Source organism: Peromyscus maniculatus, chromosome 20, assembly GCF_049852395.1.
Source record: "Peromyscus maniculatus bairdii isolate BWxNUB_F1_BW_parent chromosome 20, HU_Pman_BW_mat_3.1, whole genome shotgun sequence".
Classification (NCBI taxonomy): domain Eukaryota; kingdom Metazoa; phylum Chordata; class Mammalia; order Rodentia; family Cricetidae; genus Peromyscus; species Peromyscus maniculatus.
Genome location: NC_134871.1, coordinates 40,734,506 through 40,760,466, shown reverse-complemented (window position 1 = coordinate 40,760,466; position 25,961 = coordinate 40,734,506). Strand labels below are relative to the sequence as shown.

Genomic DNA, 25,961 nt, shown 5'->3' with positions numbered 1-25,961 from the left:
CGAGTCTATCAAAGGTCCCCAAACTAGGTACTCATATGCAAACATTCAAAATTTCTATTGAAATCAAGGAAAACCTAACAGAAACTTGGGTGAAAAAAATACCTTAATTATTTAAATACAGAAAATAGCACTGTGGTTTTTACAGTCTAGTATGTGTTCTGGAAAGCAACCTAAGGCATGTCACAAAAATTACTTATTTTTTTTAATTTGTTTGCTTGTTTGTTTGTTTGTTTTTGATAAAGTCTCAGTATGAGGCCCTGTCTGGCCTGAACTCATTGCATAGATCAGGCTAGCCTTAAATTCACAGAGATCCTCCTGCTTCTGCCACCACACATGGCCAGAAAAATTACTCTTTAAAATGGAAAACTATTAAAAATAAATCTCTTCCAAAAAGGATTGGAGAGATAGTTCAGTGATTAGGAGCATATGCTGCTCTTGCAGAGGACCTGAGTTCTATCCCAGTACCCATATCAGATAGCTCTCAGCCACCTGTAATTCTAGCTCTAGGGAATCCTTTTCTGCAATCTCAAAGCACTTAAATACACATGTCATTCACAGATGCACTCACACACACATGAGAGTGTGAACACCCCCACACACATTCGGACACAGACACACACAGAGAAGCACGCATGCACAGACACACACAGACACAGACAAATAGACACATACACACAGAGAGACACAGACACACATACACAGACACATACACTCACACAGAGATCTGAAATAATAGAGTATTCATTCATAGAGAAAAGTCAAACCTATTTTATCCAATTACGTTAATTCTTCTGCTACTCCCATTTCCCCCCTCATCATTCTCTTCTAGTCTCTTTGTATGAATGTGCCAACTTAAAAGTGGTAGATTTGTAAGCCATAAGGGCTTTGATGATGGCTCATTAGATCAAGTGCTTATTGTACAAGCTTGAATACATGAGTTTGGATCCTAAGTATTAAAAGGCTGGGCATGACTTTGTATGTCTGTAATCCCAGTGCTGAGAAGAATGGTCCTGGGGCTCACTGGTCATTTAGCTTAGCCAAGTGGTGAGCCCCAGGTTAGGTGAGAGACCCTGTCTAAAACAATAAAGCAGAGAGCGATAGAGTAAGTCACCTGATGATGGATGGGTGACCTTTTGCTCCACTCACCCATTTTCACACATATTCAGCAATGTACAAATACATACACACACACACACACACCATGCTACAATTTTTAGTCATGATTTGTTTAGCACAATGTTATACTCAATTCCCCATGTTTAAATTATCATATAGACATACATCATTTTTAAAATTCTGCTTATTTTATGGAAATATTACAACTTAAATAAAAATTTACAATTTACTGAACCTATATGGTCCTTCTCATTTAGAAACATAAAATATTATTGCAGTAGAAGCCTTTCTGTTTGTGTAGTGCTACCCAAGCAAACACATTAATTAATTTAAGCCAAACTATCTTTTGAAATAATTATTCCATCTATTCTGTTGTACAAGAGTGCCCTAGAAGCAATCTTACTTCTGTTTCTGAGATACTAATTTAAAGACACTTATTAGTTATTTTCAACCCAAACTTGATTTGATGCTTTTTGATGGTTGATTTTTAGACTTCTTAATGCCCAGAGCATACTACTCTACCCTAAGACTCTTGTAAAAGAGTCAGTGATCTGGTTTTAAGTTCAGACTTGATCAGAACACATCACTGCCAGAAGACCATGCCACTGTTAAGGCTGCCATGCCTTTTCCTTCTGTGGTTGTTCACTAGCCTTCTTTGCTTAATGTCTCATCTCCTTGACCTCATGTAGTTCTGGTGACACTTGAGCTTTGTAAATGCTTCATGCAGAGCCCCTCAAATTTATGCCCTGTTTGCTAAATATAACCCACAGTCACACCCATTTGCTTACACTGCATGTTTCAGTGCCAGATTTGAGCCACGTGTTAGTGACACTCCTATATGATGTCTCGTGAGCCTTGGCATGTGCCAACAAGTTATGGCTACCCTGTGTTAAAATGGAAGTGCCAGGCACTGTGGTCTTCCTGTGTCAGGGACAGTTCTATGCCCTTTACACATTGCATTTCCTCTTAACTGTGAAAGAAGTAATTCCACATTCATAGAGGAAAAGAGAAAGGCATAGGTTGGGTACTCAGTAAGGTCTGCAGAGGATGGTTCCCCCTGGATTTGGAATGATTCATTCTGCAAGCGTCTGAGATTTTGTTAAACGCTAGCCAAAAGTTATTGCCAAGAATACACCTTTTATACCACTCTGTTCCATTTTAGAGACATTTACTTGCTGCTCCTCTTTTTTAAAGAATATCCATCCACAATTTAAATGCTTCCAGTGATAGGGAGAGATACAGCCCCCTCTTTTCCTATAGTCATGCTTATGTTACATTTTTGAATGAATTGTCAATGACATTTACCTTAATTCATAGATTTATCGATGTGGGAAGATCTTGTTCATTTCGTTAGTTTTGTTTTCATTAAGTATTGCTGAAAATCCTACTTCCTAAAATTTCTATGATAAATCTCCTGACCTCCCCTGTCTGTTTGTCATTTATAGCTGGAGAGTTTCTCTCCAGGTCCTGCCAAACCCTGGTAGTCCTGCAGCCCACTTATAAAATAAACACACAGATGCTTATATTATTTAAACTGTTTGGCCTAATGGCTCAGGCTTCTTGCTATCTAGTTCTTATATCTTAAATTAACCCAGTTCTATTAATCTATATCTTGCCATGTGGCTCATGGCTTACCGGTACTTTACATCCTGCTCCTCATCAGCAGCTGGCAGCATGTCTCTGCCTCAGCCTTCCACTTTTCAGAATTCTCCTCCCTCTTTGTCCTGCCTATACTTCCTGCCAGGCTATTGGCCAATCGGCATTTTATTTATCAATCAGTCATCCATAGCAGTCACTTCTTCATTTTGTCACCAAATTGTCATGCAGACAATTTGTTCCTACCCTGGAAGTCAACCAACATGAAAGCAGTGCTTTATTTGAGAAAAATAATTAAGGATGTGCTTTGTATATTTAAAAATAATTCCAAAGACCACCTCTGGGTTAAAGGCAACAATGTGTCTCAGCAGAAAATGATTGCTGGAGGAATCACTACATTTTGAGTAACTTTGTCTATTTTATGAGTGACTTAATGGGCCCTGTTGCCTATATGATATAAACAGATTATAATATTGATAGAACATTACTCCGCTTCTATTTCCATTATGTCACAACATGCAGGTATAATCCTTGTTGTTAAAAGCATCTGTAAAAGAACCAGGGACTCTTCTGACCAGACCAGCAAGCATGGTTTACCTACTAACCTACCAGCCATTCCTTTAAAAAAGTGTTTTATTGTTGCTCATACATATATATAATGTATCTTGCTCATATCCACCCCCATTCCCTCCCTCCAACTCCTCCCCCCAGCACTCCCCAACACATTTCCCATCCAATTTCATGTCTTTTTTTCTTTTTAAAAAATAACCCACTAAGTTCAATTACCATTGCTCATATACACATGGATATGTGGTGACCAGCTAGAGTCACCTACTGAGAACCATCAGGTGCCAATAGCTTCTCATATGGGTGGGGCCTCCTGAGCCCCTTTCTCCCTCCATGCTAGAATTTTTAACTGGCTTGATATTGTACAGGTCACAACAGCTTCTGTGAGTTCATGAATGCAGCAGCTATACCACATCTAGAGTCCATCTTTTCCCACCTCTTCCCCATCATCTGGTTCTATTATACTGACTTTTGATTGACTTCAGTTTTCTCTCTAATAGCAATACTTTGTGCATATGATTTTATGACATGTATTGGCTGCTATTCATATGGACTCTTTGGAAGTAGAATTTCTTTTATTCCAACCACAAGCCATTTTTTCCCCCAGACAAATTGGTAAGATTAGGACAGCTATTTCCACAAAGAAATCCAAGATTATTTCAGTTGGCATTTTAGCTTCCTCAGCCTCAGAACTATCAAGACCTTGAAAGAGGAGAATAAGAGGCTAGAAGCAGTGTTCTCAGCATGTGGTGCAGTTCAGTACCCTCCCAGCGGGGAAACAGCCCTGTTGGTGTGCACAATGATTAGTTGAGGAGAGGGGAAAGCAGTGTGAGGTTGTTCATGTGCAATGGAGTAATATCTATAGTTGACTGGAACATTCGATAGAGTTGCCCCTCTCTGTGGAAATTCAGAGTACCATACTGGCTTGATTATACAAGTCTTAGTTGGAATGGACACCTGGAGGCTTATGTAATAGCTTGTGGTTTCTACCTTCTGAACTGTCAGAAGCCCACCTTGGCCCTCAGTATCATTCCAGCAGGTGTCCCAATAGAGCATAAAATTTGCCATGAAGATGCTGCAGGAATAAAGCAGATGGATGAGATGCAGACTGCAGACTCTGATGTGTGCACACTGTTCATTGCTCAATGATCTCTGTTACTGCATGTCTTTATGCCCTACTATCCAAAGCCAATCTGAAACTGAGTCACTTTTTAGAAACACAGTCAACTGAGTCTTTTAATTATAAAAATAAAGCAACTTAACAGCAACAATCCTGCATTACCCCCTCCCTTTCCAACAGAACCAGGGGATCGTGAAATGCTGTTTGACCTTAAAATTTGACATTAGGAAGTGTCATCTTTCATGACTGATTTACATATGCATCCAGTCCCCTTGGTGTTCTGAAGCAGAAATTGAATCTCTGAGGACTTGTACTTGAGTCTTCTTTCTCTTGCTCCCATGCTGAGAGATAGTACTCCTCTAGGAATCTCCCTCACTTGGCTTTGACTTCTGACACCAGGTCACTAAGTTATCTGAAGGAAAGAATGATAACCCTATCAATTGCGATCTCTATAGAGAAATTGGATTCCATTCCTCATTTATTTGCACCCAGTAGCATAAGGCTTGAACTTAGTCCATTATGTGCTCTGCCAACACACATGCAAAGCTGTTCTTTAGACTGTACTGTGGAATTGTACTCATTTCCTTTCTTTCTTCCCTCCTTCCAGGGCCAGTGTATGCAGAAATGATCAACAACCTCCTGGGCCCCCTGGTGGAAGCTAAGGGCTGCACTTTGATCAGACATAATGTGTTCCATGCTCTGCCCAACACTGCCAACACTCTGATTGGCCGTGCAGCTCATATAGCTGTGCTGGACTCGGAACTCTTCCTTGAGAAGTTTTTCTTGGTGGCAGGACTCAACTATTTCAAGTAGTGGCCTCCAGGGAGCAGCCTGGGTGACTGGCCAGAGCTGTTTAAGATCAGTTCAGTTCTTAGCTACGTCATGCTTTTCCATACCTCTGAATTCCAGAGTGGAATAGAAGGAGATGGAGGGTGTGGAGGGATGAAGCTGGGGTGGGACTGGACACTAGAGAAATTTGTAATCGAGACATTGGGGAAGCTGAACAAACAGTGTAAAAGACAACAATGTTTTCTTGAATTTGTCAAGCTACCTAGAGTCTCATTCAAGATGTTTCTAAGGATAATCTGAGAAAATAAGAAACAGAACACTTGCCATTGATGAGCCCAGCTTTATAACCACCCTGGCTCATGGGAATTGATCCAACTTAACTATATTTCCCCAGTCTGTTACTAGGTCATAGCTTTATCATGTGTTGATTCAATTAAGTGCACACAAACATTTCAGAACTCAGGTTAACTTCTGTGTGGAAGTGGGGTATCTTCCTGTAAATAGAACCCTTAATAGATCCAACATACCACTTGTTCAAAAACTTGTTCTATACATGCTCTTATCTTCTCCATGTTTTCTAAAGGACAAGGGAAAGTGTGGCAAGTCCACATGTTATTTTCTAGCAGCAGTAGGTAGGGTGACTTAAGGAAGAGGGAGATAAAGATGATACTGCTAGTAAAAACAGATTTGGTGTAAACAGAAACAGCTGTAGGGAGCATATTGAACCAATTGTTTCACCTACTTCCTTAAACTTTTTCTATGCATAGCCTGGTCCACAAATTGTTTTTGTGAATGCCCGAAGTCCTGTCTGAAGTAGGGAAGACCGAGAGAGACTCTACCTGGCAGAAGGAGATAGTGGGATGAATGTATTCATGTGTGAAACTCCTGCTGAAGCACTTCCAAAGAAATGCTGGTTTGGCCTTGACAGCAAGAGCAACATTTCAAAACCATTAACATGGCCAGCTGTTTCTCTTCTTCCTGGAAGGAGAAAGACATCCCAAGGGAGGCATGCTGGGTAAAGAACCTCAGGGGAGCTCTAAGAAGGGTGCTGTTATCTTTCAATAGTGATGTCTTCTTGCCTTAGGAAAATAAAGGGCTAGGAAAGACCACATTTGTAAAAACTAACAGATAGGAGAGGCAAAAGTGAGATTAGACTGGAGAACAAAAGCCAGATTGAAGACCCAACTTCAAGTGTTGTTGGTAAGTGACTGATGCAGAAGTTTTGAAAATAACCAGGATATTTAAAACTGTCCCCATCTAAGTGCATTATGTATGCTAAAGTCAGAAAGGATGAACATTTAGCTGTACAGAAGAAGTGCATGAACCAGGGCAGCATGGATGATCACACTGAAGACAAAGTCCCCCATTTATTTGCAGAAGGACCCTGCACAGTATGGAAATCTGCCTGCTCTGGGCAACTGAACTGGGTTTCCAGATCACTGATCCCATGGGAAGAAATCCATGGGATTCTGGGTGCATGCAATGAATAAATTCAGACCATGGGAAATGAGTTCAAACTGTTAGTTTGCAGGAGAGTAAACATATGGGTGGTCTAGGAGGGGAGCTGAAGGCTTTGCAAAGGTAGACCTCCTACAGTGGGTTCAGGACTTCTCTATGGGTCTTTTCTGAATTTCTTAATAACCTAGTTTTAATGCATGCAGTTCTCATTGGGCATTTTCCTGAGTTCCCGAGTCAGGGCTTGACACGGACTCTCTTTGCTCAGTGGCACTGACATGTTGGTTTCATTTCTTGGAGAACACTTTTTTTTTCCTAGTCATGTAACCCAGGATCTTCTGACACAGACAGATGCTGTTGCTTAATGCAACATGGTTATTCTGTAGCAAGTTCTCCTTTCTGGATATGTGCAGAGCCTTGCCCATCTGGTCTGATATGCTCATTTTCTGTTTTGTTTCAATCCTCATCAGTAGCATTTGTCAACCCTGGTCATTTGAAAGACTATGTAGTACTTATGGAGCCAAGATGAGTCTGATGATCATCGTCTTTACCAATAATCAGATGCCGTTTTTAACTTCAATATGCTGTCTGGACTAGTGAGAACTAATGGCAATAACCGTTCGGCTGCATGGAACACCTCTTTTAGGTTTCCTGCTGTCTTTGTAAACCTAACTGGCATCTGAGAATCCACCATCATCATGTAGAAAGTGTACTCATGTATTATAAATAAGAATGTCAAGTATTAATTGTCATGCCTCATTTGAAAAGGCTTTTTTATGTCTCTTTCTATTAAAGTATATATATATATAATATATATCAATATACATAATATATATGTATAATGTAAACATGGACATTATATTATTGGTTATAAATATGATAAACAAAATGCCTGCCAAGGTAACGAGCCAGTATGTTTCCATCCTCAGTTCTATTTTTAGGTTTTGTTTGTATGATTTGTAGTTTCCCCAAACTAGTTAGAAATAAACATTACTAACATTGAGATTATTTGGAATTTGTTGTTCATGAGCCAAATAAACTCAAAGGAGGAGATAGAAATGTAAAGCCAGTCTGGAGTCAATGACCTCAGTGGCAGGCTGAAATCAGGTGTAGTGCTGAGAACGTGGGAAAGGATAGAAGGAAAAACACACCCTATAGATTTCTATAATTCCATGAGTTTCTGAGCTTCTGTCCGTGCCAGAGAGGACCCCAGAGACATGTGAAGTAGAGAACTCAAGAAGGACCCCCCTGTTATTATGATCTTATCAAGGACGAACTGGGCTAGAGCTGTGGCTAGAGCAGGGTGTTGTAGAATTCTGGTTGGCATTGTCTGCAGAAGAACAAGCAGATAGCCTTCAAAGTGAAACTATAAGGTGGAGCCCATTCTTCCACACACCCTCTGTCATTGCTTTCTTTCATCAAGTCATTGTTCCACTAAATACATCTGTATGAGGGCCTCTCTGTGCTAAGATGCATTGGTATCTCTAGCAGCTCATGGCTTAGCAAAATCAAGTGGTAACTGAAATTGATGGGCCTCACAGATGCTGTAGGGGTATTATGGGAGCCCAGAGGCAGTATTCCAGCCTGCACCAGAAAGGTTAGACTCTCAGGAATTCCTCCCTGGGGAAACTTTATGTGGAGGTCTTGATATGAAGGCTGAATCAAGAGTTTGTCTGGTGGAAGTTTGTTTGAAGTCATCTCTACCAAAGGGAACCGAATAAGAAAAGAACTTAAGGGATGGGGAGAGATGTGTGTAAAAGGAGAGCAGGAGAGGAGACAATGGTACATTAAAGGGCAGATGGGGAATATCTGAGCAATATCCACAAAAGGAGGTGTGAGAATTCTATACTCACATCCATTTTTTGTCTCATGTCAGAAAGAAATTGCCACTGTGGTGTCTGATGGGAAGGGGCTCTATATGGAAATAAGATGCCCAAGTGGCAATCCTGCCCCAGTCTGTTATAATACCCCTCTTCTATGCTGGTTTTAGGAATCCTTGACACCCGCCCCCAGCCTTGTGAGAAGTCTGTGACCATGCTCTTCCCACCACTCATTTCTGAACTGTCCTTTGGAGGTACATAGCAGACATATCTTCTGCATTTCTCATTGAGAAACCTGAGAAGATGATATCAGATAGGGTAAGACAAAACACAGAATAGCTGCTTGGAAAAGAAATAGATTTTCACTTGATTAGTTCTTTAAGAATTTTTTACATGTATACAATGAAATATGAAATATGACCATATACACTTCCTCTTCCCAATTCTTCCTTCATACTTCTCTCAAATCATCTCCCCGCCCTCTCACTCCTAACCTCATGTCTTTTAAAACTAACTAAAAGTACAGTTAGTAATACTCCCTGTATGTGCCTGGATGGGTGGCCATTCACTGGAGCATGAGACACCTATGAGTAGCCACTCTTTCAAAGGAGATTTCTCCCTTCCCCCAGAAGCTATCACCTGCCAGTAGCTCTTTGAGAAGGAGTGACGCCCATTGATCGGCTTCCCTGTCCATGTGGGAGTTTTGCCTGCCTTTATCTTGTGTAGGTCTTGTGGAAATGACCAGAGTTGGTGTGAATACAGAAACATGATAACCATGTCATATCCAGAAGAGGGCATTTCACAGTATTCTTTCCTATCCCCCACCTCTTTTATTCTTATCTCTCTGTTCTTCTGCAATGCCCCTTGAGCCTGGTCAGGGTGGAGTACTGGAATAGATGTCCCATTTTGGTTTAGCACCCGGCCTCTTCTTCTCAGCACTCTGACCAGTTATGCATCGATGCAATGACTGCTGTCCACTATAAAAAGAAGCTCCCTGGCTGGGGTTGAGAGCAGCCTCTGCCTATGGGTATAAACATACATTTAGCAAAATAATAAGAGTAGATTCTATCCTAGCACTTATGACCTCTCAGGCCATGGGCTTTTGACCAGCATTGCAGCACTAGACCCTGTGAAAAAGACCTGAAATCCAGTCAGCAAGCTGTTAGTCATGCAGTATTTTGTATATCACGTACACATGATATTAGGGGTGAAGTCAAGTATTTGTTTATTCTGGAGTTGAGGTTTGAACATTGGCACTTCAATTTCTTTTTCTTTTTTTCCTTTTTTTTTTTTTTTGGCTGTGGTTATTTTAACCCAGAGTAGTTACTTAATTGGAAATTTAAAAAAAAAAATCAAAACCCAATCACTCCCATGTCATACATAACCTTGTGAGATTCCAATATCCTATGAAAAACACCTACCTAACCAATAAGTTAGATAATGCAGGAAAATGTCTTCATCAACAAAGGTGGTATCACAGACCATTGTCAGTGAGAGCAGCTGGGGGATAGGTGAAGTGTTCCATTATTAGCAGATCATCTGCATTGCTCCGTCTCTCTGTCTCCAGGTTGTCTTTTCTCCTTCTAGCTACAATATAGTTCATGAAACCCTGATGTCTGTATTTTCTACTATTCTCATCCAAGGCTAGCAGACATGTATTCATCCACAAAGCAAGTCCCTTTAGGAAAGGGCTTGATCCACCACTCAACTGTCCATGGAGAAGATATTCCTCTGAAGAATAAATCCAAGTCACCATATCTTGCTATTACCTTTGTTTTTTAAGGTCCTACATATTCATTAACTCTGGAGATTCCCATCACGTTTGTAATCATAATTCTTCCATATGTATAGATCATTCCCTGAGCCAAGCATCGTGTGTAATCTATTTGTGAAAACCTGAGGCTCAAACCGTTGCTTGCCACAGAATGCGGCTGGGGTGTGTGTGTGTGTGTGTGTGTGTGTGTGTGTGTGTGTGTGTGTGTGTGTGTGTGTGTGTGTGGTTTTTGAAAGCCCATTTTTTTTTCCTACAGTTTCTTATCTCAGCCACAGCAACTAAAATTGATGCAAGGACAGCTCAGCATTCTCGTATGTCGATACCATGTGTTTCTGAATTCACGGGCAATAGCATCATGAGATAATAACTTACAATAGATTTTCATATCATGAGAAGAGCCTACATTCTCACTTAAGAAACAGATTTTGAAAATGATTATTAAAAAGCAGTTTAGATATGGAAGAGACAGAAGAAACAAAGCTGGAATAGAGAATTTGCTAGATCAGGAATTTGGAAATCTGGGGGAAACCTGGAAATACTTTGTAACAAAAAGGTTACTGGGGGCAATTTTGTAGGAATAAATTAAGAAACAGTCTATGTGACTAAAAGTGATTTACAGGATGCCTTGAGGGACAGTCTCTTGTCTGAAACTTTAGGTTTAGGCTTTTATCAGTTGAAATACTGACTCCCAAGTGTTTTTACTCCGCCTATTTGGAAGTTAATTCAGTGTGTGATTAATTAGATTATCATTTTTCTACTCAGGGCATATCATCAGCCATTATTAAGAATTGAGAAAAGTTTGTAACTTTGACACACACCTAGGAAAAGAATTACATTTAACGGTGTTTGGAAGCTGAAATCTGTAAATGTCACTCTTACTTCTTTATACTACCCCCAACTGCAGAGATATTTTTTAATGTCTTTTTGCTGAAGGCTAAATTATTGCACATGGAAAAATAATTTTTCTCATATTCATATCCCAAGGAAATTTAATAATAAGGTACATCTAACATTGAATGCTTATATGTTTATATGTATACACATGCACATATGCAAAGGTAAATATTTGCATTATTTTGCATCTAAAAATCATAGCTAATGTAGTCACAATCATTTTCTATATTTTGCTAAAAAGTCTATGACTTTACTTTTACCCATTTTCCCCCATAATTCACTCTTGAATATATTTCTTGCATCATTTATTTGACATTTCCTTGGCTCCATGCTAAATCTAGGTGGTTATAGAAAGTGTTGGGTTAGAATGTTTCCTTTAATCTGGCTGGTAGAAGGAAAAGACGGCTCTTTTAAGTAGCCCAGGATAGAATGAACTAAGAGTGCAGGGGAAACAATAAAAATATGATCCTGTGACTCTAACATTGAACCACACTCCTGATATTGAGCTTTTAGTGCCCTTTGTGGGTCCATATACAGACAATTGATGGCCAGGACATGTCAAAGTGATGTCAACTCTACCTCTCAGGTAGGATTACAATGTTTCCTTCAGCACAGTCACCATTCCTTCATCAGTGCCAAGGTAGGAGGTTATGAGAAATGAATAGTGTCAAAATAGTATCAAAATCTAGTCTGCCAAGGAGCTCTTCCTGTCCAATGGCATACCACTTGGATGTATGCATAGTCTTTGGATTTTCTAAAGACTCTAAGGAACGCTTCTACATTTTTTCCATTTAGCAGATAAGCAATAGCTGTGCAAGCAAATAAGAGGCACATAATGGCTTCCACAAGCATGGCATGCTTAAGCAGGGAACTGCCTTGGACCATTGTCCATTGATAGCATAGGATAAGGCTATGAGATTACTTATTTTAACTTTTATTTATTTTTGCAAATATTATATACTTTTAGATGATGAAGAAAGGTAAGGTATTTTGTCATGGTCTCAAAGAAAGGACTTGTATGTATAGCCTGATGCCACTGTGATTTCTAATTCATATTTACTCTGCTGAAAAAAATATATATACAATAATCAGTTTCCTCAACATCCTTGCAAATTGTCTGTGACACAAAATCCTTAGTCATAACAAAGTCATTCGTGCCAATAAGTTCCACTATTTTTCTACATTTGCTTCCTGGTTGGCATTTTGTGTAACATGTGATGTGTATAAATGATAAACAAAATAACAATAATAAAAATCCTTTGATTCTTTTACCAGAACTTGTGTGTATTGGATACATTAACATTATAATTACTCTTTGGGATTATAGTCACACTTTGTGTGAGTCAACATTCCAGTGCTATAACAAAGTGCCTAAAACAATCAACCTATAATGAGGAAAAGCTTTACTATGTTACAGTTTCAGAGGTGTGGGTCCATGGTCCCCTTTCCTGAATGTTGAGACTGTGGTGACATTGTGAGATGGAACAAAGCTGTTCACCTTGTGATAGAAGAGAAAAGGGCAACTGAGGTCCTGATATGCCCTTTAACAACACACCCTGGTGACCTAAATAAATTTCTTCCACTAGTTCTCATATCCAGAAAACTTTATAACTTCTCAAATGATCCCAAAGAAAAGGGTGACCATGCCTTTAACAGATATACATCATTTTAGAGCTAAAGAATTTCTTTCCATAGTTTGTCAGAGGACATGTGCAGCATGGATGCTATTGGGGGTGCATACTATATGGAAGGCTTAGGGTGTTCTGATGTAGCCGAAAGCCCTTTAGCTGAAAACCAGTAGAATCTGGTTGGGGAACAGGACATGGCATCCAGTGACTGAAGATTCTGGTAGTTATGTCTCTGTTCAATGAACTCAATTATGCAGAGATTTTCACATTCAGAGAGTCTTATAAGACTCTCTAGAGCAGTGCCCCGGTCCCTGGATGGTGACTCTGTGGAGTGTGCCTATGTGGTAGGAGCAAGTCTATCTTATTTCCTACTCTGCTGAAAGCCATCAGGGTATCTCCATTTCCAGGGGGAAATTACCAGTGATAATGGCCAGCTTATACTGTCTGTAACTCTTGCCCTGGCATCATGAGCTCAGCTCAGAGTACCACAAATGGACAACTGAGATACAGAGGTTTTATGACCTGTACCAGTAGGTCATTCTTATTGATGGCCTCCTAAAGGGAATGTGCATGGGGATGAGAAAGACAGACAGAGAAGATAAATATCTGGATTTGGGAGATCTTGCATAAACTTTGTCTTATGTCAAGCAAGTATCTTAAGAGGCACAGCATCTTTATACATAATTTGTAGGGGGGAAATCAGCTAAGGTCAACAGAGAGCTAAGTCAGGGATACCTCAGACACAACTGCCTTAGGACTGATAACCACAGCCAATGAGGAACACTCAAGTCCTCTGAAACTGCGACCTCAACTCCTTTAAGGTACTGGCTCCAGTGTTCGAGTGGCCTTGCCAAGTCTGTTCCTGGACAAGTGCACAGTTCTAAAGCTCCAGTCTGGCTCCCCACAGTTCCATATGCCAGCCGGTGACTTTGGATAGGCAGATAGGCAAATACATGGAGCAGTGATGAATAAAGTAGACCAAGCTACCTTCAATATTCCTCTGTCATAAACTGATCTGTAGTGTGAATCAGTATACAGTAGGAGAAGCAAATACAGAGTCACCTAGGCACATGCCAGAGACATACCAAGAGTCCCTGGTGAGAAAAGGATCTGCCTACCAGGCATCACTGCCCCCGCCCCCTAAACTGCCCCAGCTCTTAATACCATCTCTCTGAGAGCATGAGGAAGGTCACACTGGGTTTTTCATGAGATACTAAGGAATCTACATCAGCAGGATGTCAGGTTAAAAAATGCTAATTCAATGTGCAAATGAGACAGACAGACATAGGTTTAAACTGTCAGGGTAAACCTGCACTCTGCAAGTTCTATGGTGTTTTCTAACGGCCTTTTATGTATTTTGCTCCAGACAAAGATGTAAAACCACAACGGTAGACATTATTTCTCATATTTGGATAGAACAAAGAGCTGAATAAATGATTCACTGTTTTCAACCTCAGCCACAGTCAAGAGGTATCTAGCTCTAATCTCATCCACATATCCCAAGAGTCACTTGAACTCTGAAGTTAAGCAAAACTCTGTGAAGGTCACATTGACTTATAATCCCAGGTAACAAATGATGCTCCTCTACATTCTTCTCTAGTGACTCAGGCTCTGTGAGATGATGGAGCGGGAGAGCCAATGAGCCAGAGAGCTCCAGTGTCTGACTCAGATCCAGTTTCTGGTGGTAGAACCAGCAAGCCATCCCTGGTCTCACGCCTGTCTCTAGTTGTGTTATCCAAGTTCCTGGAGATGCAATGACTGATGATGTCTCCATGAGCAGTACCTCCAGTGCACAGAGGTGGACAGTGAGAACCACGGAAGCAATTTCACCATTCTCCCAAAACAGACTTGTTTCAGAAATCCTTCAGTCAATGTCAAAATAGGGTGTCTAGGGTTAGATGTAGGGGCAATTAGGAAAGACATTGTTCAGTGGACATCAATTTGTTGTCTGATGGATGGTCAGGTTTCTTCTTAATCCTACTGTTCAGTGATGTTATTCAGGTCCTAAGGCTATGCGGGCTATCATCAAATGGCTTTCTTGAGTTCGTACAAGGAAATGTCTCTGAAGTCTTCATCTCATTCCATGATAACAAGCAATGTTTTGCTGCTTTTGAAACCCCCTCAGTTTTTCCACCCCATATCCTCTCCTCCCTCACATACTCCCAGCTTCCTTCTGTGTTCCTACTGCTGATGCAGGATTCTCTGCAGGTGTTCCTGACCCCACAGTCATGCTACTCCCTGGAGCTTCTCAGTGTGCATTCTCTCTTCCTGGTGGTACGTCTCTGCATAGCTTGAGGACTTGCTTTTTACCTTTTGCCTAGTATCATCGCAAAGTCAACCCCTCACCAAGGCTTTTCTTGGACACTTGATCTCAAATTTTATAGTTAATTACCCCCATTCTGGAAATTCTATAGTGCCCATCTCCCACATTTTCCTCTCAGCATTTACCACTCTACAGTTTATTGCCCATTTCACTCATTCATCTTATTGATCCTCTCTCCTCACTGGAATGTCACCTTCATGAAGACATAGGGTCTATTTGGGGGACTACTTTGCCTTTGGCATTCCTGTGTTTGGGTGTTCAATAGGCCCCTAATGAAAATGGGGTCAGTAGATGGATGAGATTGTATGTGATGCATGTTTGGGGTTTAATGGAGTCTGGACAAGAAATCCCCAAACCTTCTCTCTCTCTCTCTCTCTCTCTCTCTCTCTCTCTCTCTCTCTCTCTCTCTCTCTCTCTCTCTCTCTTTCTCTCTCTCTTCTCTCTTCTCTTCTCTTCTCTTCTCTTCTCTTCTCTTCTCTTCTCTTCTCTCTCTCTCTCTCTCTCTGTCTCTCTCTCTCTGTGTTCTAAACACGCAGAATTGCTGGGACATTTAACTAGTTTCTTTCGGCAATAAGGATTCATTCCAATGATCTCTCATAAGCCATCTCCCCCTCACAACAGAAAAACATACAGCTCAGCCTGTGACTATTAAGTAAGGTCCCCCAGGACTTCTTTCTCTGGACTTTGTATGCCTATGACCATGCAGGTATCAGAGACAAGGTTATCCTTGGCCTGCAGAGGGCTCTCCAAGCCTGGAAACCAGCAAACCACTGGCTTGCAGGAACTCAGTGCCCTGCTTTCAAAAGATTTGATTGAAATCTGTGTAATAAAAGGATACAATGAAATTTAGTTTAAAAAACAAAAGGGGCAGGGGGCAGTTAGATTTGTGAGGGGCAGTGACTGTTTGGGGTACGCAGCTGTTACTAGCATAATGAATGCATTCTAATTCAGTCCACCGACTGACTCAGAAGAGTTTTGTGAAAGCTATTGTGTGAGCTAGCAGGAACCTCTGTACCAATCATTGCTTTTCCTACTTGAGACTGCTTCTTGTGGCTACTAGCTGGAATAGTGTCCTATCAGGATGCTTTATATCTTTGTACCCCTGAGAAATGGTATGATGGCTAATCTTGTTGGGATTGGAGAATGCCTGAGAGTCTAGTAAAGCACATTTCTAAGGAAGCCTGTGAGGACATTTCCATTAATTAATAAGACTCACCTTATATGAGAATAGCACCACCCTATAGTGTGGGAGTCCAGATAGAAGAAAGGAGGGACAAGAGAGAGAGTCTACAAATGTAGGCACACAGTGTCTCCCTTCTTCCTCACTGACCTTGCTCTGTCACACACTTCCCACCATGATGAACTGACATCTCCAAAGTTCTACTTTGTATCTTTTAGGTGTGCAGTTGTAATAATCTAAAGCTGACTAATACAGAAAGTATCGATTAGTTTCATTTCAAAGGAATCCAACCAGTAAGGGCACAGGAAGACTTCTAATAAGATTGGTTGGGATTCATTCACTATTATATATCCATATAATAAATATTGAGTCCTTGCCATGCTTTGGGTATGATTCAAGCACTTTCCCAGGCATAATCAGCTGCCCAAACAGGCAAGATCCCTGCTGCCATACATCTTTTATCCTCATGAGGGATTATATAATGGTGACAACTATGTTGGCTAAAAAAAGTGGTGGTTTTCATATTAATGCTCTTACTTTTTTTGGTTAACTTTTCAGGTAGAATTATTTATCTCTCATTATTCTCTGTTGTGTAGTCTATCTCTCTCATAGGCCATATTATGCTGGTCCTGATAACATCAATGGTTCTGGCTTCCTTTATTACAATATATCCTTTTTCTTTATTAGATGATTAGAACTGTCACATGGTGGCAGTGTTTGGACCTTAATGGAGAATGTAATACACATTGATCACTGCAGCTTTCCACTTCCCTTTCATGTACAACAGCAGCAGTGGCTTTATGAACAAGATTACAGAGCTATTCAGATAACCTCTGAACAACTAGAGACCCTGGACTGCATCATCCTTCCATTTTCTCAAACTGTACAGTTCCATTGCTCCTTGAACGTGGATAGAGATAGAGAATAAAAAGAAAGGGGAGTATTTAACATAGAAATAAACTAGGAAGGGAAATAGTCCCCTGAATCTCCCTCATTCAAATTTTCAGGGGTTGGGGATTTAGCTCAGTGGTAGAGCACTTGCCTAGCAAGCACAAAGCCCTGGGTTCGATCCTCAGCTTTGAAAAAAAAACAAAAACAAAAAAAAGAAAGAAAATAGTTTTAGCCGGCCAGTGGTGGCATATGCCTTTAATCCCAGCACTCGGGAGGCAGAGGCAGGCGGATCTCTGTGAGTTCGAGGCCAGCCTGGTCTCCAAAGCGAGTTCCAGGAAAGGCGCAAAGCTACGCAGAGAAACCCTGTCTCGAAAAAAAAAATTTTTTTTTCACTTCTTCCCAACTGAGAATACTGAAGCAAATACTATTGCATGTAAACAATCAGAGGCGGCTCTGGATGTCTTATTTCCGGAATCTATTTCCAATGAGGTAGAGCAGGCATCAGGGAGCATGTAGTGTGATCGTCAAACAAGAAAGTAACTCCCTTCCTTTGCTTCCATTCCCCACACTACAGAGAATTAGAAACCTTACAACAACATGCTCCAGAGCCTCCAGGGCAGCCCAAGCTGCCACCCTCTCTCTGTGTACGTTTCTAGAATCTTCACATTGTAAAGCTTTGCCATTCTTGCTTCTGTGTGCTCTCCTATTTAGATAGAGATAAACTCAGACTCACAGATCATGCAAAGTTATAGAAGGTGTAATGGACTCAATGAACACAGGTGCTTTGAAGATCAGCAATGATTCTCAGGAACACAAGTGATGGAGAGTATATGCTGGCATGAAGCTTTCTAAGGTTGTAGGCAAAGATCCAGAAGTTTTTTTGGTGGAGGATGGAAAAAGGGTGAGAAGATGTGGAGGAAGGGCTCTTACAAAGGTACATATGTGTCAGAATGTCATTCTGGAGGTTGACTTGGTATGACTTACGCGTTGGAAGAGGGGATATTTTGGGCTATGTAATGTCTAGAGGTAAAACATGAAGAGAATCATAATTATTGTGTCCTCACTGGAAGAGGGGATACACTGCTACTATGGGCATAGATTCACAAAAAGGCAGGTCATGCAGTGAGAAGACTGGATACTCAATAGAGATCTAAGTAATACAACAAATAGTTGCAGAAAGCATTAGAAGTGGGAGAGGCCATTCACCCAACAGTTGTGCTGATGGCTACAGACTGAATAAGCTTCCATCTTGGCCACATTTCAGGGCCAGTTCCTTTGTTCCTTATTACATGAAAATCTCAGATTGTCAAAGAATGAGAGTTCCCTTTAATCTATTTATTAATCACTTTATTTTACCATTGATAAAAACAAACCAACCAACAAACAAAAACAAAACAAACAATAACAACAAAAACAAAACAGTCTCAAAAAGGGTACCTCAACTGTTCCCAGACACATTTCACTGTGAAACTCTGCAGAAGTCAGGAGAACTTGCTTGGGCGAGGCCCCAGTAACCATCAATGCCTAAGTTTGGTGCTCACTGACCACCTCAGCCTGAATTACACACCTGCTCCTCCATTACTGGGAAGTCCCACGGTAGGGAGGGTTCTCATAAATTTCTTCACCAGAATTTTCTTCCAGCTTATTTATTTAAAAAACAAACAAACAAATAATACAAAAAGTAAGTAGACAAAAGATCTGAGTGACTTTTCTTCATATTGTAATCACCAGGCTCCTCTGTACCTTTTGGATTTGAGAAACTATTTTGAAATCTCAGGATTGCATCCCCTTAAGTCTCGGGATTGCAGGCTGAGCATGAATGTTTGCTGTTGACTTCTTATCATCCTTGGGCCTGCTGTCATAAGTTTTTCAAAAGATGAGAAGTCCTCGGTCAGTTCTCTTCTTTTCATGTCCTCCACCACTTCACCCTAAAACCATTTCTTTGTAGTCTTTTTCTCCCCCAACCCCAAAGGATACAATTAACAATGAGTCCAGATATTTGAAAATAGATGTTTGGCTCAGATGTCACAGGGGGAAGAATTCAATGTTTGTATTTGTACAAAGCTCATTTCATGAACATATTTTAAAGATGGAAATGCAATGTAGCATTTCTACTTAAGAATGAATTTTTAGTACCCCCCCCCTTCATCCCTCTTTTGTAGTGAAGCCGCTGGCACCATAATCTATTAACCCATGAATGAATCCAATTATGACACTAGCTGGTTAAGGCAAAACACTTACTGGTCTTAATCCTTACCTACCAACTTTGTAATACTTGTCAAAGATGTCTAAATTCATCATGGGTTGTCATGGGAGATTTAGTCCAGATCTAGCCTGTTACAGTTTTGATGTATCTTGAGAATTCTCCAAGATTTTAGATGTTGAATTTCAAATCTCATGTGAGGTGTCATGAACATGGAAACTTAACCAAAGTATGGTATTCAAGGGAGGTTGGGAGGTGGTTGGGATTAGGTAGGGTTATTAAGGTGACTGAGTCCAGATGTAAGAAGAGGCAGGAGTACAGGAAGAAATATATATATATATTTCTTATCCTGAAATGCTCTGTACTGCTTTGTGACTCTGGCAGCAATGAGGGCACCACCTTATGAGGCTCTTGACTTTGGAACTTCAAAACACTGTGCAATAATAAAAATTTCCTTTATAAATTCTTCCCACTTTGGGTATTTTAAAGGGCTTAAGAAAGTCCTTAAACTTTGACCAAATATTTTCTTAACAATCTGTTATAACAGATTTTTCAAGAAATAAAAAGTTTAAAATAATGTTACCCAAGCTCCAGTGGGGATGAAAGAAATGCTTATTCTCAGGGCTGCATGTTTATAAAAGTCATCAGAGCAAAGGGAGGATCAACTTAATGTGGATCAATATAAACCCACAGCATTGCTAGCTAGATAGCCACACTGACATCATTCAAGCTCCAAGGTGGGGAAGGAAAGGTACTATTGGCTTAAGAGGAGACACACAGCTACCACCCAGAAAGTGGCACAAATGCTGGACAGCTCAAGAGTGAGTCCATGGTGGCCAGGTTGAAAGATTAAAAGCAAGGAAAAGATATCTTAGTTGGTACATGAACATCCTACCCTGAAGGGAACATACATCACAAAAGTAACTCTGTTACTGGGCAAAATTAAACATACAATCAAAGAACTACCATCATCAACCTAGAGAGAAACAGCAGCACACAGAGCGGCTGAAATACCTTACTTAATAAAATATATTTAATAAAAGGTTTCTAATAAAGTATAGAAAAAAGAGGGAAATGATGAGTCATATCCAGGGAGAAGAAAGGGAGAACAATGGACTTGCTTTGAATGGACTTCATATTAGCTAGTAGAGAGCTTACCTGACATTCTCGAGACCCTCTGTTTCAACCTCAGAAATGCTTTGAAGCAGATGTGGTGGTGTTCACTTACAGTTTCAGAACATGGGAGGCAGAGAAAGGAGGATCATAAGTTCAAAGAAGTTCTTGGCTACACAGCAAGTTCCGGGTCAGTGTGGGATGAATGAGGACCCTACTCTTACCTCCAAGAGAGGCCATAGGAAGACTATGAGGGGTTCCTGGGCCATGCAGCTCTTATCACTGCTGCGATGTGGAAAGGTGATCCATTGAAAGGATGCCTGTGGTTCTAATTAAGGAAGCATCCATCTGGGTAGGTATTCTAGTTTCCTTTCTGTTGCTGTGATAAAACACTCTGACTGAAAGCAGCTTTGTGATTTATACTTCAGGTCACTGTCCATAATGGAGAGAAGCCATGGCAAGAACTTAAGCAGGAGCTGAAGCTGAAACCATGGAGGAATGCTGCTTGATGACTCATTAACAGCCTATATTAAACTAGCTTTCTTCTCTGTCGAGGACCACCTGCCTAAGGAATAGTGCCACCCAAAGTGAGCCGAGCCCTTACATCAGTTAATAAAAATGATAACCCTCCCAAAGACCTGTCCACAGGCCAGTCTGATCTGGGAAATCTCTCAAATGAGAGTCTCTTCTCAGGTGATTAGGTTGTATCAATTTGACAGAGGTCACTGAGACAATAGGCATGTAAAATATTTCATTTTCCATCAACCAACGCAAATTTTAAGATGAACTGTGCCATAGCAAAGCACTTTAGATGTTTAAGTCCAGAAGGTCATGATTTTATAAACCATTTGAACCATGGAGTGCAAATTCTATCAGTCAGGTCTGAGCTAGCTAAGAATATTAGAATAAATGTTTCCACTAAATTTTCCAAGCACTGTGATCCATCCTTGAGAGTCTGATGTGTGTGTGTGTGTGTGTGTGTGTGTGTGTGTGTGTGTGTGTGTGTGTGCGCGTGTGTATGCTTTTGCCTAGGCCACTCCTAGAATAGATTCCTGGGCAAAGAGGGAAGCACTTTCAGAGTTGTGTGGGCCACTATCTGTTATGTCCAGAGAAGCATTTTTCTCTCTTCTCTGGTCCATGGAATCATCTGGGGTCCTGACCTTGTACATCTCCTCTTTTAGAGTCATATGTGTACAAATGCCTCTGCAACAGCAGAAGCCCTTTTCTGTAATTTCTAGGCATAAATTAAGGCATTTCTTTGCAGGCACTCTTTACTTGAAAAATTCCAAAAACCATGGTCGTGTATATACATACATACATATATATATATATATATATATATATATATATATATATATATATATATATATATATATATATTAATGAGAAGGCTAATCTGATTTGCCAGCTTAACAAAACTAGTAAAAAAAGGACCCTCAGTGAAAGAACTGCCTCCCTCAGATTTGCCTGTGGGCATGTCTGTGAGACATTTTCCTGATCACTAATTGATACAGGAGGGCCTAGCCCACTGTGTGTGATACAATCCCTAGGCTGGTTGGCCTGGGCTGCATAAGAAAGGTGACTGAATGTGAGCTTGGCAGCAAACCTGTGAGCAACATTCCTCAATGTTACCTGATCCAGGTTCCTGCCTCGACTTCTTAGTTATGGACTTGTACCTGGAAGTCTAGGATGAAAGAAACCCTTTCTGCCTCCAGCAAATTTTTGTCATAATGTTTATCACAGACACAGAAAGCTAACCAGGACATTCAACAAGAGAACCCAGCTGCTCTCAGCATGCTCAGCAGTAGGAGCATTGACCAGAAACCTGTTTGCATTAAATTGTATGAATTCCCTGACATCATTTAATATCCACTTTGCCATTTACTCAGATCCTTTCATGTTGACCTCCAGCCCAACTGACCCTATGTATTGGAATGCAAACAGAAAATATGACCACTCCTCTCCATGATTGCCTTAAGTTTCTGTCTCAAGTCTTTTCCTCCTCCAAGGATGAAAATCTTCCCTGTGGAAATTAAGGAACTTAGGAGCTGCTCCAATGCATACTGCAAATTTCTGAGAGTGCTCTAGTTCTCTATTTCTCTAGCTCTCACAAATCTATGCTAAATGGTGTTTCTGTTGTCACAAAGCCTGGCTTTTGTCCACAGTAGCCATTAGTGGGCTGGTTACATACTTCACAAGGGCTCATTCATGAAGAGTTGAAACATGGGCACACAGGGGAAGCAGATGCTGAGTGATGGGTTCTGTTCATTAATTAATTAAATATTAGTGACTAAAGCACTCATATCACCATGTTCTCACATTGTTCAGTCATGAGTTCAGTTGTTCACGAACTTTTCATTCATTCATTCATTCATTCATTCATTCATCAGTTCATTCAAATTGGCCTTGCTAAGAATCTATTCTCTATTATAAGCTATGATAAGTGCCAGGGAATTTACATTATGCATGATCCCTGCCTTAAAGGGGCTTAGGGTATTATAAAGGAGTTGAATACAAGGGAAGATAAATTAGAAAATTGTGTGATACAAACAAAGTGGGAGATGTTTAAGGGAGGGAGTAACTCAGCAGAGAAGTATTGCTACTGGCAGTCAGCCCTCTGTGTGGGGAAAGGAAGCCATCTCACAAGGTAAAGCTCCAGTGTTATGTGACAACAAGGTTTTGGTTAGATCCAGAGAAGGCTGTGGAACCTACTCAAGCACTATTTACTCTGAAATTATCTACTGAGTACCCCCAGTACTCACAGCAGAGAACAAACCAAAAAGAATATCCCAATCTAATGGAATTTGTATATTCATAATGCCTTGAACATTAGAAGCCAAAACTAAGCTTGAAAAACAACACATAGAAAGGCAAAATGGTAGTGCAGCTGGCACAAAAGGCCAAAGATCTAAAGGACAGCTTTTGGTTTGGGTATCCTTTTCTGTAGTGGGCTTCAGTCTTAGCAAGGTGAGCAGATGTGGCAGGGTGACTCTTTCCTGCAAGAGAGCCCAGTGCATTGTGGGACTGTTATCAGCTTGCCTGCCCTATTCTCAATAGATGCCAGAAACAACAACCCTCCCCCTGGTACAACAACAAAAATATCTCCAGCCATTACCAAATGTATTCAGGTGACAAAACCAGCCCATAGAGAAGCACCACTGGGTTACAAGTGAGAAGTTTTGATGGGTCAAGCATCACCTAAATGTTTATGTGCCTGAAGTGATGTAAAACCAATGTTCCATCTGTTTGTATAGGATACTGGGAATTCCCAAGCTTCACTTCTGTTCTTGTGGGAGGATATAGACATATTTGTTTGTTCACATTTTCTGTGGGTGCACTGTCTTCAGGCTCAATATTTCCTCTTCTTTTGAAAGCAAGATTAATTTTTTGAGATTTCTGAGTACCATGGTCACAGAAAATGTGAGTTCTGGGCATCAGAAAATCTTGTTCTTCATTGTATTTTGAATGGAATTCCACATTTCAAGTAGAAAATGTAAGAAAAATAAAAAATAGAAACACTTTGTAGATACAATCATGGCACTTTGAGAGCTTACCTCCATCAAGATCCTTTCAAAGGTCTATAAAAGCTACAACAGCCACTTCTCACTGGGGCCTGTCTTGGCAGAGAAGCAATTGAAAGCATCAGTTAGAAGGACTAAAAGGTGAAAGTAAAAAGGATATGAGATTACTGCTGGCTTTCTGGATTCCCTTATGACTAGGACGAATAAGTCTCTACTCACTGTCATCTCCACCTCTATCTCCACTTCATCACTGTCTTTCTATCTTAATGCCCATCAGTATTTTCACTATTCCGTAGAATATCATGTAACTTTTCACTGGAGCCAACTTCAAGTTGATCTCCTCTACAGCTTGGCAGATAAATGTAGTCAGAAATAAGGCAAACTCAGTATAGTATAGATCCTTGCTGCTAGCAAAGTTTCAAGAATACACGTAGCAGGCTTTTTCTTTAGGCCACCAACCAGCTCCCAAATCATGACAAGGAGACTTCTTATTAGTTATAAATGATCAGCCTAGCTTAGGCTTGTTTCTGGCAACCTCTTTTAACTTAAATTAATCTCTTTCTCTTTATCTAACTCTTGCCTTGTGGATTTTTACCTTTTTTTCCTTCTATATATTTTATTTTCACTGCTTCTTGTGTCTGGCTGGCAGGCAGTTGCCTAGCTTCTTGACCTGGGTGTGTTGATCTCTTTCTCTCTCATTCTCTTCTCCTTTTTCTTCTCTTCTATTTATTCTCTCTGCCCAACATCCCTTCCTATCTCTCTCCTGCCTAGCTATTGGCTGTTCAGCTTTTTATTAGACCAATCATGTGCCCTAGGCAGGCAAGTTGAAACAGATGCAACACATCTTTACATAATTAAACACACATCCTTACATCAGTAAACAAATGCAGCACTAACAAATGTAACACATTTTTGCATAGATAAAATAACATTTCACAACAATACCAGCTTAAGAAGAGCTGTCTGCCAAAAAAGACTATGTGTACAAATACTCACTGGGCATTTCACTTTGGAGGAGTTCAGCATCTTCAATCAGTGCATCTTTATCACCCTCCTTGATCTTCTCTCCTTCAGGTTCATTTGTTCTAATTTCACTGATCTCTGTAAGTAGTATACCACCCACCTATCTCTTAGGTAAAAATTTGAGCATCATCAATGACAACTACTTTCCATATCTATGGCATTCCTGAAGACTCCATTACTATCTAATCATTATCTCTTGAATCAATATCCATATCACTGCATATTCATTGACTACAACTGGGTGCTTATGCCTAGACTACTATTAGGCATGAATTAAGTCTTGATATTTAATGGGTAAGTAAATAAATAACAAATCCCATCTTTGTAGGACAGATTGCATCATTAGTTATAACCCTAAGTTGAAGGCACCTTTAAAAAATATGTGAATGGGATTTATTGCTTGTAATTTATCAACTAGTTTTCAGTCAACAGTTGTCGTCTTCTAAGGAGCTCTTTTCATTATCTAGAGAGGATCAATATTTGGCCTTTGGACACCATATTTGCAGAGTCCCTGATACTTGCTTGGGGCCTTCATATAAAATGTGGTAGCTTTTGTATATAACCTATCCATATCTACCCATATATTTACATCATCCTTTGATGACTTAGAATACTTAACCCAATACAAACACTCCACAACACTTATTCTTTATTACTTAGGTTCCAAAGATAAGAAGAAATGTGTATATTTTCAATTTTTTAAAATATTTACACAGATATAGAATCTGCAGGTGTAGAGAGAAAACTTAACCCAAAGGATAATCACTGTATGCCCATTTGTTATTCTAACCTAAGCCACTTTCCCAGCATTCTTTGAGAACCTTCTGATGTGGACATCTGGGATATTTCTTTTTGAGCCAGGTGGATTCCTTTGGCATCTGTGGCATAACACTGATTGGAAAACACATTTTCACAGTAAAAGTGAGTCCACAGATCCTAATCTGTCTG

The 25,961-nt window shown here is 40.3% G+C and overlaps 1 protein-coding gene across 2 annotated transcripts in view; it reads left to right on the top strand.

Annotated features, from left to right (window-relative positions):
• Fam135b (family with sequence similarity 135 member B) overlaps window positions 1-6,695 on the top strand; it is a 284,289-nt gene extending 277,594 nt beyond the window's left edge. For both annotated transcript variants that reach the window (XM_042264605.2, XM_042264606.2), the window contains exon 20: window positions 5,007-6,695. In XM_042264605.2, the coding sequence (XP_042120539.1) occupies window positions 5,007-5,212 (206 nt within the window). In that variant the 3' untranslated portion in view covers window positions 5,213-6,695. The remainder of the gene's footprint in view (window positions 1-5,006) is intronic.
• Window positions 6,696-25,961: the final 19,266 nt, after the last annotated feature.